The 14,685-nt window shown below is 33.0% G+C and overlaps 1 protein-coding gene across 6 annotated transcripts; it reads left to right on the plus strand.

Moving 5' to 3' along the window:
* Positions 1 to 1,086: 1,086 nt before the first annotated feature.
* Positions 1,087 to 6,373, plus strand: LOC131011869 (probable L-ascorbate peroxidase 6, chloroplastic/mitochondrial). Of its 6 annotated transcripts, none has more exons than XM_057939755.1 (12): positions 1,087 to 1,481; positions 1,555 to 1,704; positions 2,204 to 2,324; positions 2,395 to 2,495; positions 2,578 to 2,665; positions 3,431 to 3,498; positions 3,575 to 3,661; positions 4,330 to 4,404; positions 4,489 to 4,566; positions 4,996 to 5,100; positions 5,828 to 5,902; positions 6,179 to 6,373. In XM_057939755.1, exons 1-12 carry the CDS (start codon positions 1,335 to 1,337, stop codon positions 6,329 to 6,331), a joined length of 1,248 nt encoding a protein of 415 aa, XP_057795738.1. In that variant the 5' UTR covers positions 1,087 to 1,334; the 3' UTR covers positions 6,332 to 6,373. The 6 variants fall into 6 exon arrangements, with proteins under 6 accessions (XP_057795738.1, XP_057795740.1, XP_057795736.1 ...); XM_057939757.1 differs by having other exon boundaries at positions 1,107 to 1,481; positions 6,034 to 6,373; XM_057939758.1 differs by having other exon boundaries at positions 1,175 to 1,481; positions 1,558 to 1,704; positions 6,034 to 6,373.
* Positions 6,374 to 14,685: the final 8,312 nt, after the last annotated feature.

The following is a 14,685-nucleotide window of genomic DNA, read 5'->3' on the forward strand; positions in this document are numbered from 1 at the left end:
TATATCTGCTAACAATGAAGACTCAGCACCAACTCCAACTTCTACTAGTCCAGCCACGACCTTGCATTCTACAACTCATGTTGTAGCTTCCACAAGCACAGTCATGAGAGAGAGGAATATAGCCTTGAAGGGAATGGGGGCATATGTTGCTCAAGGGACTGGAAATATATATGTTTATATATATGTTTATGTAAGAAGCTAACTTGTTTAACTGCATATATTGATCATTTATTACAACGTTAGTAACTGGTATTAATTGCACATGTAGATGTCTTCAAGGAGTGCCCGAGCAACCTTCGTACCACCCCGTCACAACACAAGGCCGACTACCAGTGGAAGCTTAGCATCTGGTGTAGGATCTTCCAACACACAAGCTAGTCCAACTCATGAAGCTCCAACATAAGAAAGTGAAGGCACTTAGGCAGTTTAATTTGTCATTTTACTTGGTCTTTTGTTCATGGACAAGACTTACTTGCTATTTGATGATAGTTATGTAATGGTATTTGCAGCAAATGTTTGATTTTTGAAATATAACAGTTGATGGTTTTTGTTGACGGACAAGGAATATTTGGTTATTGTTTTATAACAGTTCACATTATGAATGCAACTTTGTTGTTTTGGTATTGATGCATCAATTCAAGCATAGAAAATGGCCATTTTTCAGGCATTCATACATAATTGAAACAACATTACACATACAAAATGGCCATATTTCAGGCATTCATCCACCAAATACTGAAAATAGCATCTGCAAATTGGGAGTACATGCCTATTACTCTCCAATCTATCTAAACATTAAACCTAACACAAGCACCAAAAGGGCTGCAATTACAATACGTTGAGCTCGAATATGTCTGTCTCATTTCCCTTCTTTGCAGCCTTCAAAATGGAGAGTTCAACTCTTAGATCATGGTTGTGCTTCAAGAAGACAACATTTGAATCGGAAATCTACGATTTAGAGGGAAACGTCGCCGTTTTATTCTTTTATTCAACAAAAAACAGTATTTTACACAAGACCATTGAGCAAAAGAACATTCTACACAAACCTAATTTAAATATTTCATATTCAACCATATTTTCTGTGTAATAATATTTCAATTTAATTCAACCAAAAACAGCCATTGAGCAAAAGAACATTCTACACAAACCTAATTTAAATTGAAAAAGATGATCGTAATAAGAAATCCGCTTGAATTACTTGATAGAATTGGAGGAAAGAAAACAGCATAGAGCCTCCGAGTCTACGAGCCTCCACACGCATCCACCAAATCCGCAACAAAAGGCCACCACAGCCCTGCCAACGACTGATTGTCTGACATTCAACTACTGCAGCTATGACTTCTCTCTCCACCGCTGCCGCCGCCGCCACTCGCCTCCTTCCTTCAGTCTCAATCTCCGCCACCAGGCTCTCGTACCGCTCCTCCGTTTCTCTCGGTTCCCTCAGATCGTCGCCTCTCCTCTCTCGCATTTTCCTTCCGCAGGTATCCGTACATTTTGTTCTCTCGATTTTGCGTGCGTGTGAACTTCGTATTAACTACTTGTTCTAAAATGTAGAAGAGCTCTCTGCGGCGGTTATCGACTAGTAGAATTGGCTATTCGACTGTGTCGTCGCCGAAATGTGCGGCGTCGGACCCCGAGCAGCTGAAGAGCGCTCGTGAGGATATAAAGGAGCTTCTAAAGACTAAGTTCTGTCACCCTATAATGGTAAAATTATCGCCTCTGATTTTTCTACTTTTTTTCCCTAATAGATTATTCAGCTACGAGGTTTTCGTATTGAGTGCTGTCTTCTAAATCAGATTTTGACTATCGTTTGCACTATTTAAAGACTAAGTTCTGTCACCCGATAATGGTAAAATTATCGTCTGCACTGTTTATTACGAGCAATTTGTATTTCCTAAACCAACCAAACATGGAAAGGAAACTAAATTTGGTTTAACCAACTGGCTTTAGGCTTTAGGGTATGAAAGAAAATTCATATCAAGTTTTTAGAGCTTGCCAGTTCAGCTCAGAAAATAGAGGTAAAGATTAGTGCCTTCCCTGTGGACTAATGATGAGACATACTAAAGAAATGAATGTATAATAATGGTATTTTTTTTCCTTTTACTGGTCTTATCCATTTCGTTCTTCTGATTGTTGATTATTACCTATTAAGCTTGAACAAATATGCAGTACTATAAATATTATCTTCATCTTTATTATATAGGTCCGGCTAGGTTGGCATGATGCGGGTACATATAACAAGAATATTGAGGAGTGGCCACAAAGGGGTGGTGCTAATGGAAGTTTAAGATTTGAAATAGAACTGAAACATGGAGCAAATGCTGGTAAGATGTCCCCATTTTGGGTTTTTGTTCGTTGATTGAATTATTTGTTTGACATGTTTGGGCGGTACAGGGCTTGTCAATGCTCTTAAGCTTCTTCAGCCCATCAAGGACAAGTATTCCAATGTGACATATGCAGACTTATTTCAATTGGCTAGTGCTACTGCTATAGAGGTTGATCCTTTCTTCTTGTTCAATTTGCTTGAACTTTCAAGTTGAGGCAGTGATTGGACTAATACTATTGTAAGTACTACAGGAAGCTGGGGGCCCCAAGATTCCTATGAAGTATGGAAGAGTAGATGTATCTGGACCTGAACAATGCCCTGAAGAAGGGAGGCTCCCTGGTAAACCAACTGCCTAACTTGAAACTCTGGCTGTTACAGTGCTCGACTTTGAAAAAAAAAATAAAAAAATCCTAGAATGGTGGGGTGTTACACTTGAAAATTTGGTTATTACAGTGCAGAACTTTTATAAAGAGAGAAAAAAAACATTCCTACAATGGAGCTGTCATTGATGGGATATTAGTGTTAAAATGTGCTGTGAGAGCCTACACTTGTTACATAAGGAGTGGTCAAGTGGTGCTACTTATTGCAAATATATGGCCTGTGCTGTAGCCTGTAAGGATATAGTGGCGTGTGCTGTGACTGGTAGTGGTGTTCATTTTTGCTGAAGGCTATTCTAGACTGTTCTAATGCTTGTAGCGAAAGAACTGATCACCGTACTCTTGATGATTACACAAGCTAGAGTTGTGCAGAGTATGTTATCTACTTAGGAAATGTGTAGGAGTAGTTACGCATATTCTTCAAATACAGAACATTACGCAACAAACCATTTCATGTGCCTAGAAGCATCAAATATGACCTGTCAAATGTTTTATCTGGGTCTTTTTAACAGTTATATTTAGCCATCAACGTCTAAAACTGTATAGGTTTTCCCCTTCTATAGAATGCTGTCCTGTTTCCCATTCATTACTGGAGCATGGAATCTTTCACTATATGTTATCACATTTATCTCAAAATATGTAGTAATTCTCTACTGGCCCTGACAATCAACTTTAGTGTTAACCTACTAGCTTTAGATTCTGTCTTATTGCTATTTTCCTCTATTAGATGCTGGCCCACCTTCCCCTGCTTCACATTTACGTGATGTCTTCTACAGAATGGGCTTGAATGATAAGGTGATTGTTCATTATAATTTAACCTGATAGTTATTCTCATTATAAGTCTTATAATTGATTATCTCTTAATGTCCAGGAAATAGTTGCTCTTTCTGGTGCACACACTCTTGGAAGATCAAGGCCAGAGCGCAGTGGATGGGGTAAACCAGAGACCAAATACACAGTATGTAATGTTGACATTTGTTTGCAGTTTACTTGTCAATCAACATGTTCTACTTTTGTATGTTATGTGGTTTGGTTTAACTTGTTAAAGGTTGATGGCATGGAGCTATCGTAGCTTGGGAAATTCTAAAGAACTCAAATAAATAACTAAATAATAAAAGGATAAATATATCTGAACTTAAACGTATTTTAGAAAATGTTCCAACCTTCAAAATATGCAAAAAAAGAAGTCCTGCCCTTTTAACATATTTTCAAAATTGTCATTGGATCATTTTCTGGTCACTGGATTGTTGAGCTGGCTTGCCGAATTCCAGTGTGTAAATACGAGCTAATTTGAAAAATGAGTTGGAATTTTGTCCGCACCTTATCTCAAAAAGTGAAATAAAATAAAATAAATCTGCCTTCTCTCTCTCTCTTCGTCCCTCACTCCATCTCTCTCCAATATCCAGACTCCAGCATTGACACAGGATTCTTTTGCATAATTTTAAACCACTTAATGAGGCTCTGTGAAGTTTATATCCCACAATGATCTTTTACTCCTGTACTTTTGTTTCTTCAATTTACATATCAGGTTTTTCCTATTGAGTATCAAGCTTTTCTAACATTTGCAAACATCTATAAAAGCTTATCTCTATGTGAAAATATTAACATACTTGCTCTGCATGGCAGAAAGATGGACCAGGGGCCCCTGGAGGACAATCATGGACAGCGCAGTGGCTACAATTTGATAATTCCTACTTCAAGGTGATGCAGGAAAAATGATGATATGTGTTATTATGGTTGTGTTTTTCATACAATTTACTCATATTTCTTATGCATGCTACATAGGATATTAAAGAAAGAAGGGATGAGGATCTGCTAGTTCTACCTACCGATGCTGTCCTGTTTGAAGATCCTTCATTCAAGGTAAAATAACAGGAAAAATAAAAATAATCCTTTTATGAGATGTAATGACTTCTGTGCTTGATACCCTTCATCATTTGATCTTTTTATTCTTATTTATCTTTTTTATTTCCTTGATTTATTTAGTTATTTAGGGTTAGAATAAGAGAGGGCTCAGGCCTTTGTGTGGGCTTCAAGTTTTTAGGTAAATAGCTATTAGTGAGTTAGGGTTAGGATCATCGCTTGAGTATTGTTTTTGGGACAGCATCCGCTGTCGGCTTCGCAAGAGGAGTTTGGGACAACATCTAGTTATAGGGCCTCGCAAGAGGAGGATTTCTTTCTATTTTCCTTGTTCATTATTTATTGCAATCAATTTATTTCTGTTTCCTTGTTCATTATTTATCTTAATCATCTTTACTTTATCAGTGCTTACATAGAGTTGCACCTTTATAGGAATATTCAGAGAAGTATGCTGCAGACCAAGATGCATTTTTTAAAGATTATGCTGAGGCACATGCTAAGCTGAGCAATCTTGGAGCTAAATTTGACCCACCTGAGGTATCTATGGTTGTGCTTTTCATCATTTCCTGTTTTATTTGAGCTTGCTGAAACTCATAAAGAAATACTCCCTCCGTCCCAACGAAGATGCTACATATTCCTTTTTGGGCCGTCTCAACGAAGATGCTACATTTCTAAATATGGAAAAAATAAGGGATTTTAGTTACAAAATTACAACTAATTAATCACTCCCTTATTACATTCTCTCTCCTACTGTATCACTTTATTACATTCTCTCTCCTACTTTATCACTTTTATACTACACACTTAAAACACTAATCTACAACTCCTTAAATCCCGCGCCGAAAAGAAATATATCATCTTGGCTAGGACGGAGGGAGTATGTCTGAACAAAAGTGGAACTTATTGCACCAAAATATTCACTTGCTTTGAATAGGGAGTTCTTTTCTTCTCCATTACAGTTTTTCTGTAGTGACATGTAACTCTTAAAATAGCATAGATGACAAGAAATGTGTCATCATCCTACTACAAATTATTCTTTCATTTTTTTTTTTGAACTACATTGAAATTGCTTTAGTTTCTGTTAATCAATAACTGCTGCAATTTCATTCTGTCTGAATCAAGTTCTCACATTTTGTCTTTCCGAGATTTTGTGATCCTGAATGTCAATCTTAACATTCTTCATGGTTTTTAGTGTAATTTTACCATTACCCGTAATTACATTAATAATAGCATTGAGGTGTACACTCATAACTTTTCTCTATAGGGATTCTCGCTAGATGACAGTCCTTCAAAAGGTCAGCCAGAAAAATTTGTAGCAGCCAAGTACTCAACAGGAAAGGTAAGAATTCTCACCTGTAGCATTACACGTATATTGAACTTCTGCTACCCCTTTTTTCTCCATTCTGAAATGCTTTTTGGTAAAAGTAATAGCACGTACTTTAATCTTTCACTTTTTTATGGTTGCTGCAGGACTAAAACTGAATACAAGTATCTACTATTAGTATGTTGTTACTAATAATAACACGAGTGACCAACCGTGTTGAACAACATATCTAAAATCTGGAAGTTTTAATGGAGAAGAATAAATTCAATGAGTGTTATATTTGGATTGCAGAAAGAACTCTCGGATGCTATGAAACAAAAGATTAGAGCAGAGTATGAAGGTTTTGGAGGGAGTCCAGATAAGCCTCTGAAATCAAACTATTTCCTTAATATCATGATTGTGATTGCTGTTTTGGCATTGGTTTCATCTTTGATTGTGAAGTGAAAACGGCTTTGGTATTACCAATAGAAGATACACATTTTCTCATACTTGCATTGCCCTTGGTTTCTATCTGCTGTGCTCTCTGATTCGACTTGGGATAGACTCAATGCCTAGTACCCTCTTTGATTGCTTCTCAAGAATGAGTGCCGTCGCTAATTTCCCATCTCAAGTGGAACCTAATTCAGCACTTTGTAAAACAGCACTATTTCATAGCCCTAACCTAGATTTCCATTTTCCTTCACTTTCTCTTTTGCTCTTGATGAGTTTGTCTTCTTGTTGAGATATGAGTCGTTTGTTATAAGTAGACATTCGAAGCCCTTAATTTTATTATCTCACGCATAAACTGCTCATTAAGTAATATGTAATCATTTCACCAGAACTTTTATCTAACATTTTCCCCAATTCATCTTTAGCCCATATGATTATATATCATGATACAAAAGAAATTATCAATATCTTAGAGCTGGTTGCTGAATGGGCCTTCTTAGGATTGTTTCTTCAATAGGTTTCTTCCTCTTGTTATTTTAATAGAACATCTTATAAGATGTTAGGAGTTTATTACCTCTTCAAAAGTGTTATGCAAAATAAGATCACAAATAGCTTAGAAGATCTATATATAAGCTCCAATAGCTTATAAGCCCCCCCAAAAAATAAGTTCACCAATTTCATTTCATTTTTCATGATCTTATAAGCAACAATTAATTTATAAAAATAATTCTGTTGTATTTTGTTATTTTCAACATACGCCTTTCTCATTTAATCTCCTCTCCCTCTCATTGTGGTTCTCTTGTTCTAATCATAATTCCCCCTTTAACTTATAAGCTTAATTGTCTAAACCCTTTGACAACTTATATGCTCTTGAAACATCTTCTAAGATGTTGGAGTTTATAAGATGTCCAAAATAAGCTTTAGCCAAACATCTCCTTAGTCCATAGAAATGAAAAGTGTGTGAGTATAGTGTGTATATGACCCATTAGTTAATATTGGGCCTTGCTCCATGGATTTTATTTCTCCAAAGGTTGGATTTCATTTAGATCGATCCAAGCACGATTTTCATGTAAGAGCTAAGTTAACATGTTCAAGCCACTTTTCCTCGAGTTCACGTTTGGTATAGTTTACTACTCCCTCCGTCCCATTTAAAATGTCTCATTTTCTATTTTGTGTTGTCCCGTTTGAAATGGCCCAACTCACAAGTAGAAAGAAATTTACCCTTAAATTTTGGATTGTCCCATTTTAAATGTCTTACTTTACATCTTCATAACACAATTATTAATCTCCGTGCCCATTTTTTTTAGACATTTCAAATGGGACAGAGGAGTATATTGTTTTTTAGCAAACTATAGTTTAGTGTTGATAATAGAAACAAGTATATGTTAGTTTTTTATATAACCTTTTGTATTTTTTATATGTATACATTTAGGGGCTCCTGTTTTGTATGATAGATTAGGTTGATAAAATATATGATTTGAATATTTAAAGGATTAAATGATGAAACAAGTTTAAAATTAATCAATCAATCAAAGTAAACAATGGTTAGTTAATTTATACTATGATTTTTATCTATCCATTGTATCAAAGAAAGTAACACTTCCTTTAAATAAAAGGTATTATGCAGCATATATATAGGTTTAGGTGGAATCCCATAGAGATTATATACATCACATGTGCATAGGCATTTGAAATTAAGGGGGATAATGCATGAGGTTACTTCAAATAATGATGACCAAATTTGGTATGGTCTTCACACTTTTTCACTTGAATGGTGCACCAGATCTCGCACCAGATTCAGTTTGGGTTGCTCTCACTTTTAAAATTTTATATTATTTTAAGTAATTACTAAATAATATTTTTAAATTAATGTAATCATAGATCATGTATGGTTTAATGACTTTTGATTTAATTGTGTTTTTGAAGCGGACTCTTGATTTAAGTGTTGATTACCCTAATATAATTGGTCTACAATCTATTTTTAAAAATCTAAAATTAGTTTGTAAGTGATCTGTCAAATAAATAGTAAATATATTTCATTGATTTATTAAAAACAAGATCAGATAATTAATGAATTTGAATTATAAAATAAAATAAGGTAATTTAGGGAATGCTTTTTATTTGATATTTAGTGTTTAATGCTGGAAATATTTTTGTGCTAAATTTACGCCATTTTGGTGTAGCTGCTGTTGACTTTAGCATTCACCTTTTATTTTAAGGGTTATTTTCTTGAGAAGAACATACAAATATATATAATTGATTATAGTAATACTTTTCTGTGCTTTTAACTTGTAATAATTGGTAGGAGCCCAGATTCGTTCACCTAATAAGGTGAACTAGATCCACATGATTTATGTTTTTGGTCTTTACTAAAGCTATATGTTTTGCTCAAACCAAAATAAAACAATGGGAGAGAATAAAGAAAGCAGGAAAAAGAACAAAGCTTGAAACAATGCAATTTCATACTTCGTCCGTTCCAATTCAATAGGCAGCAAGGATTGGGCATGAATGTTGAGAAATGAATAATTTATAGTAATAAAATAGGAGAGAGAAAGTAAACTTTATGAGGATATATTTGTTTAAAAAGTAGGAGAGGGAAATAAAGAAGAGATAATTATATTTGAGATACAATGACATTTGATGTAAATAATGAGTTTTGTGTTGATTTTTTAGTTTAGGAAGTTGACTATTAAAATGGGATGCCCAAAAAAGGAAATACTATGACATATTGAATTGGGACTAAGTGAATAGTATCAAAGACTTCTTTGAGGATCTTCGCACGGTGCAGACTAATAAAAGTGACGATTATTATTAAGAAAAATGATAGTGTCCGATCTGCTTGCATCGGACGAATGTCTTCATAGGGGTTTACTTCTTTTATAAATTATTTGAACTTTAAGGGTGTACTCATTATAACTGTGTTGAACAACTTTTAGTGTTTTTTTATAAAGTATTTTGAACTATCGTGTTCTTCTAAAAAACCTTGAACTTTTAGCCTTTTTCATAAAATGTCCCGAACTTTTAGCTTTTTTTTTCATAAAATATTCCGAACTTTCGTTTTCTCCTAAAAAATCCCAAGCTTTCAACATTTTCTATAAAATGTCTTGCTACACAAAATTTGGTGATTGAAAAATGACTCTTCTCAAATTGATTATTGTCAAGTTGTGAATATTATACCACTTAATTGATAATGTGAGACTTATCTGGCAAAATGAGTCATCTTTTGGTCACGAGATTATGTATAACATGACATTTTATGAAATATGACGGAAGTTTTGGGATATTATTTAGAAAATCTTGAAAGTTCATGGTTTTTTAGGAGAAAATGAAAGTTTGGAATATTATCTGAAAAATGCTGAAATTTTGCGAAATAAATTTTTTTTTTTTCGAGCTAGGGAAATAAAATATTATTAATCCTAAAATAAATGGATTGAAAAGTTAAATATTCTTGGTATTGAGTAAAACAGTATGGAATTAAAAGGTCAAATGCTTGTTTACGTTTCTATATCTTTTAGTTTTATATTTGATCCTTCTATTTTATTTTTTGTGGTTAATTGGAAGCGTCAATTTTCATTTGTAAAAAATGAGTTTATATTATACTATCCTATTACTTAGTCTATTTTTTCTATAGCATAAGATGTCCATTTCGACGTAAATGACAAGTATAAGAACCATACTTGATACAAGGACATAAGTTTAATTTAAGTGGAAGTACAAAGAAACAATTTTAACCAATGAGGGTGCGTTCTTGTTGGTTATAAATTTATCATGAGGAAAGAAAGGATAAACAAAATTTCACTCTTTAAATCCTTCCTTTCTTTTTCCACATTTTCTACTTGACCCTTACTCATTCATCATTTACACTACAAATGAGGGATAATATTATCCCTCAAAAAATGGTGTGATAATATTATCCCTCGTTTGTAGTGTAAATGAGGAATGAGCAAGAGTCAAGCAGAAATTGTGGGAAAAGAAATGAAGGATTTCAAGGGTGAAATTTTGTTTATCCTTCATTTTCCCATAATAAATTTACAACCAAAGAGAACGCACCCTGTACATATCTAATTTATTAAAAATAAAAGGAATCTAATCAAAATGTATCTAGAAACATTTGAATCTCATTTAGTGTCAATCACAATCAACATAAGTCTAACATGTGAGCTCTCTCTCTCTCTAAATCCATATATATTAATTACATATATATGTGTGTGTGTGTATGAACAGTCTTGATTGTCTCATATTATGAAGCAGAGCAATCAACCAAATACTGATTGATACATATGAGTTGGTATTTAATAGTTTTCTTCTACGTATAGAGTGTGAGGTACAAAAATTTATTGGGAAAGACTTTTATAAAGGAGGGTGGACCCCGACTTTTTAGTCATTGGGTAAAGGTTCAACTAATTATAATAATATGATATATTAAAAATAATTAAACACAGTCACCTCATAATATTTTTCTCATCTTTTTTGAGATTAGATAAGGCTAGATTCATTAAGTGTGAAGATGATATGCACAATTTCTATAAAATCGTTCAATTTATCTAAAAAATACCAATAAGGCTTAGAGTGTGCTTTAGGTAGTTTTCAATCTTCTAAATGGGGAGGAAAGAATTGTGAACAAAGATTCACTAAATTTGAAAATTATCCTTTTAATTCATAATATACGACATAACAAGGATTTAATATAAGTCATATAATAGTACATAATGCTTAAATGAGAATTCAATTCTCATATTTGGAGAATCTTAAATGAGACTTCAATTCTCATAGGATATCCAGTTTCTCATATTTGGATAATGGAAAATTAAATTAAAATTTTCCACAGTGAAATTTATATTGTTCATACTTGACATGTCATAGAAAATTAGCTCTAAATGCACTTCTATTAACATACTAGATCATTTTACTCGGAAACTTCATACCAATAATGAGGAAAGGAAAATTAACTTAACAACATTTCAGACAAAGAATAACACCACTGTAAAAAGTATATAATTTTTTTTATAATTAAAATACATATATACTCTAAATTATTTTGTAAATTTCTTGTTGGGATTGCCCTCAATTTATGAAAGCGAAAGATAATTAAGTAGCCTCTAATCTAAATAGCAGTAAGTAAGAAAGAGCGCAGTAATTATGATTAGGAGCAAATTAGTAGCTACTAGTTTGTGTTAGGGATTAGGTTAACTGCTGGTGATTAAGAATTAAGTAGCGTTAAGCATGTTTGCAGATCTAATGCTACACAAAAATCAAAGGTCGTGCTCAACCACCACGTTACATCATTGTTTCTTTTTCATGTATTTTTCCTTTTTTGTTTGTTTCAATTTTTACCAAGTGGGACGGTTTAGTCTCCATATCTGCAGCACTATGCACATGGCACTGCATGTGGAGACATGTATTGTGTGTCATATCTATTTTTAGATTATATCTATGTAACACTCACATTCACATGAGTTCCAAGACCTTTGTCTCTTGGCCCCACATCTACTATTTTTATTTTTTTCAATGCTCAAATCATTTACTCACTTCGTTACCAAAATAACTATAGTACAAATTAAAGATCAAAGAAGTGGATTAATTTTCTCAAATACTCACATTACCCTAATTGTTATAGGGAATATTTGTTTGCGAAATTGTAGTGGTTATGAAAAACCAAACAATGGTGAATTTGGTTGTTAGACACTTTTGTATATAAAAGATAAAAGGATTAATAGTGTTTTATGTCCTGAACTTTCAGCATTTTCCATAAAATATCTCGAATTTTTATCTTTTCCTAATATACCCCGAACTTTCAGTTTTTTTTATAAAATGTCTCGCTATACAAAATTTGATGACGAAAAGATGACAAAAGATTCTGAACTTTCAACGTTTTCCAACAATGTTGGTTCCTAATATGATTTTCAACAATGACGGTTTCCAAAGTATTTCATTCGGGGATTTTATGAAAAAAATTGAAAGATCGGGATTTTTTAGGGGAAAATGAAAGTTTGGGACATTTTATGAAAAATACTCCCTCCGTCCCACTCCAAATGTCCCCTTACTTTTGGGCACGGAGATTAGGAAATGAGTATAAAGTATATAAAATGGGTTGGTGGAAATTGTTTAAATATTAAGTATAGAGAGAGTGTGTATTGCCAAAAAAGGTATGGGACATTTGGAGTGGGACACCCCATTATGGAAAGTGGGACATTTGAAGTGGGACGGAGGGAGTACTAAAAGTTCGGGATATAAAACGCTATTAACCCAAGATATAATGTGTTTACATGTGTAAAAGCCAAAAGGTGTGTTAGTGCGTGAAAAGATGCGAGTGTGTGAGAAAAAGAACACAATAAAATGTATGTGTATCTTTAATATAGATGTTAAGAAGAATTGCAGTTGGTTGAGGGTAATTAGGGTTGCAGTTCTAATTAGTTCTAATCAAAGGTTATTTTGTCATTTTTTCCAATACCTATATTTGTCATTTTATTTAAAAACGTAAACAGGGATTTAATAGTGTGTGAGTGGCTGAAAATGATTGAAGTAAACATAATTAATAAATGTATTTTCTGAAACGACATTTAGTGAACTATATATGATTTTGACAATAATTGACATAGATCCAACATAAAGATGGTTCAATTTTAAAATATGAGTAATTATTTACTTTCTAAATACCCCACATACAAAAGGAGAGGTGAATAATTTGGATGTGTTCTGCAAAATAAAATTTAAAGCTAAAAAGAAGATGCGCTTTTTGCATGACGAGACTGCAAAAAGAAGTAATTGTATATAAAAAGAAGTCAAAAAGTCAGATATGGGCCGAAAAGAAGTGGGCCATACTACTTGATGTTGGATGGCCCACTAATGTATCTCCCTTTTGAAGCCCAACATAATTTCTATGGAATATTCAAAAGCAGAGTTTTTTTTTGAGAGAATTCAAAAGCAGAGTTAAAAAAGTTATTTCGTTTAGAAATACAAAAAAACACTAAAACTAAAACTACTCCTCGTTAACACTAAATCACGCGAAAGAGCATAGTTAAAAAATGTTTTTTTAGGAGAAAGCATAATTAAAAGTTGTCGAACGTATCTCCTAGGATTCTTCTTTTCTATATTGATGAATTTGTCTTCTAGTAATAATTGAATGGAATTACTGTATTCGTGTAAATTATACTAATAGTGAAATGAAAAATTATTTGCTATGATAGAGATTAATCTATTCAACCTAGTTACCTATATAAGAACTATGCGTGGACAATGTGCAGTTATTTTTGATTTTATCAATATTTTTTAATTAGGGCAAATATCAGTTTCTACCCTAATATTTAGACTCCATATCAAAATTGTCACAACCATTGAAAATTCTCAAATTGATACCCAATTTATTCGACTTGTATCAAATTAAATTTATACTTTGTATTGCATGAAATGGACAGCTTTCCAGCAATCGCTGGGATAAGCACAAATTTTGAAATTGACCCATTCACAATTTGACATAATAGTTTAAAACATGTCTATTCCCCCCAAATTTGATTTGTAGTATAAAATTCTAAGTCACTAGTTTAAATTTGTCCACAACATCTAGGTATTAATTAAGTGTTGACGTTGTTGAAGACTTGAAGTAGTGGAGATATATATACATTCACATATATAAATAAAAGATGAATCACGTACCAGATTAATATTTTAAAATAAAATTTATACTATGTCATGGTATAATATAGAAATTGAATTTTGGGGTCTACATTTCTGAACACCTTTTCTTTTTTACAGTGAAGACTTGCAGAAACCAATACAAGCATTGCTTTCTTTATTTTTTCAAATTTTTATACTCCTATGTTTTATAGAGGAAACCAGTACAGCATTATTGTGAGGTGCAAAGCGATAGAATAATTTATAGTAATTTTTTTTCTGAAAAGTGAAAGGGAAATGAGTCATGACAGTTAAATAAATACTAGTCTCTCTTTCCTCACCGTAAATACGTCATATTATTTTTAACACATGCTTTAATAAAAATATAAATAAAATATGAATGAAATTAATATTAAAATAAAAATTTTACGTTAAATATGAATGAATTGGCGTGGACCTTATTATTAATAATGAATGTGTCATATTTTTTTGCGGAAGCAAGAAAAAAAAAATTGTGATATTTGAGAAAGGGTTGGTAATGGAGGAAGTTATGGTATCTCGGATGCTCGAAAATTCGATCTTTTTATCCGGGAATGCGAATTAATGGAGATTAAAATTCAAGGTCGGAAATTCACATGGTATCAACCTAATGGGAAAAGCAAGAGTAAATTAGATCGTTTATTGGTTAATGATTGTTGGTTGGAAAGGTGGCCGAGCTCGGCAGGCAAAGGTCTTCCGAGAGCAATGTCGGACCATTG

Source organism: Salvia miltiorrhiza, chromosome 2 (assembly GCF_028751815.1).
Source record: "Salvia miltiorrhiza cultivar Shanhuang (shh) chromosome 2, IMPLAD_Smil_shh, whole genome shotgun sequence".
Taxonomy (NCBI): Eukaryota; Viridiplantae; Streptophyta; class Magnoliopsida; order Lamiales; family Lamiaceae; genus Salvia; species Salvia miltiorrhiza.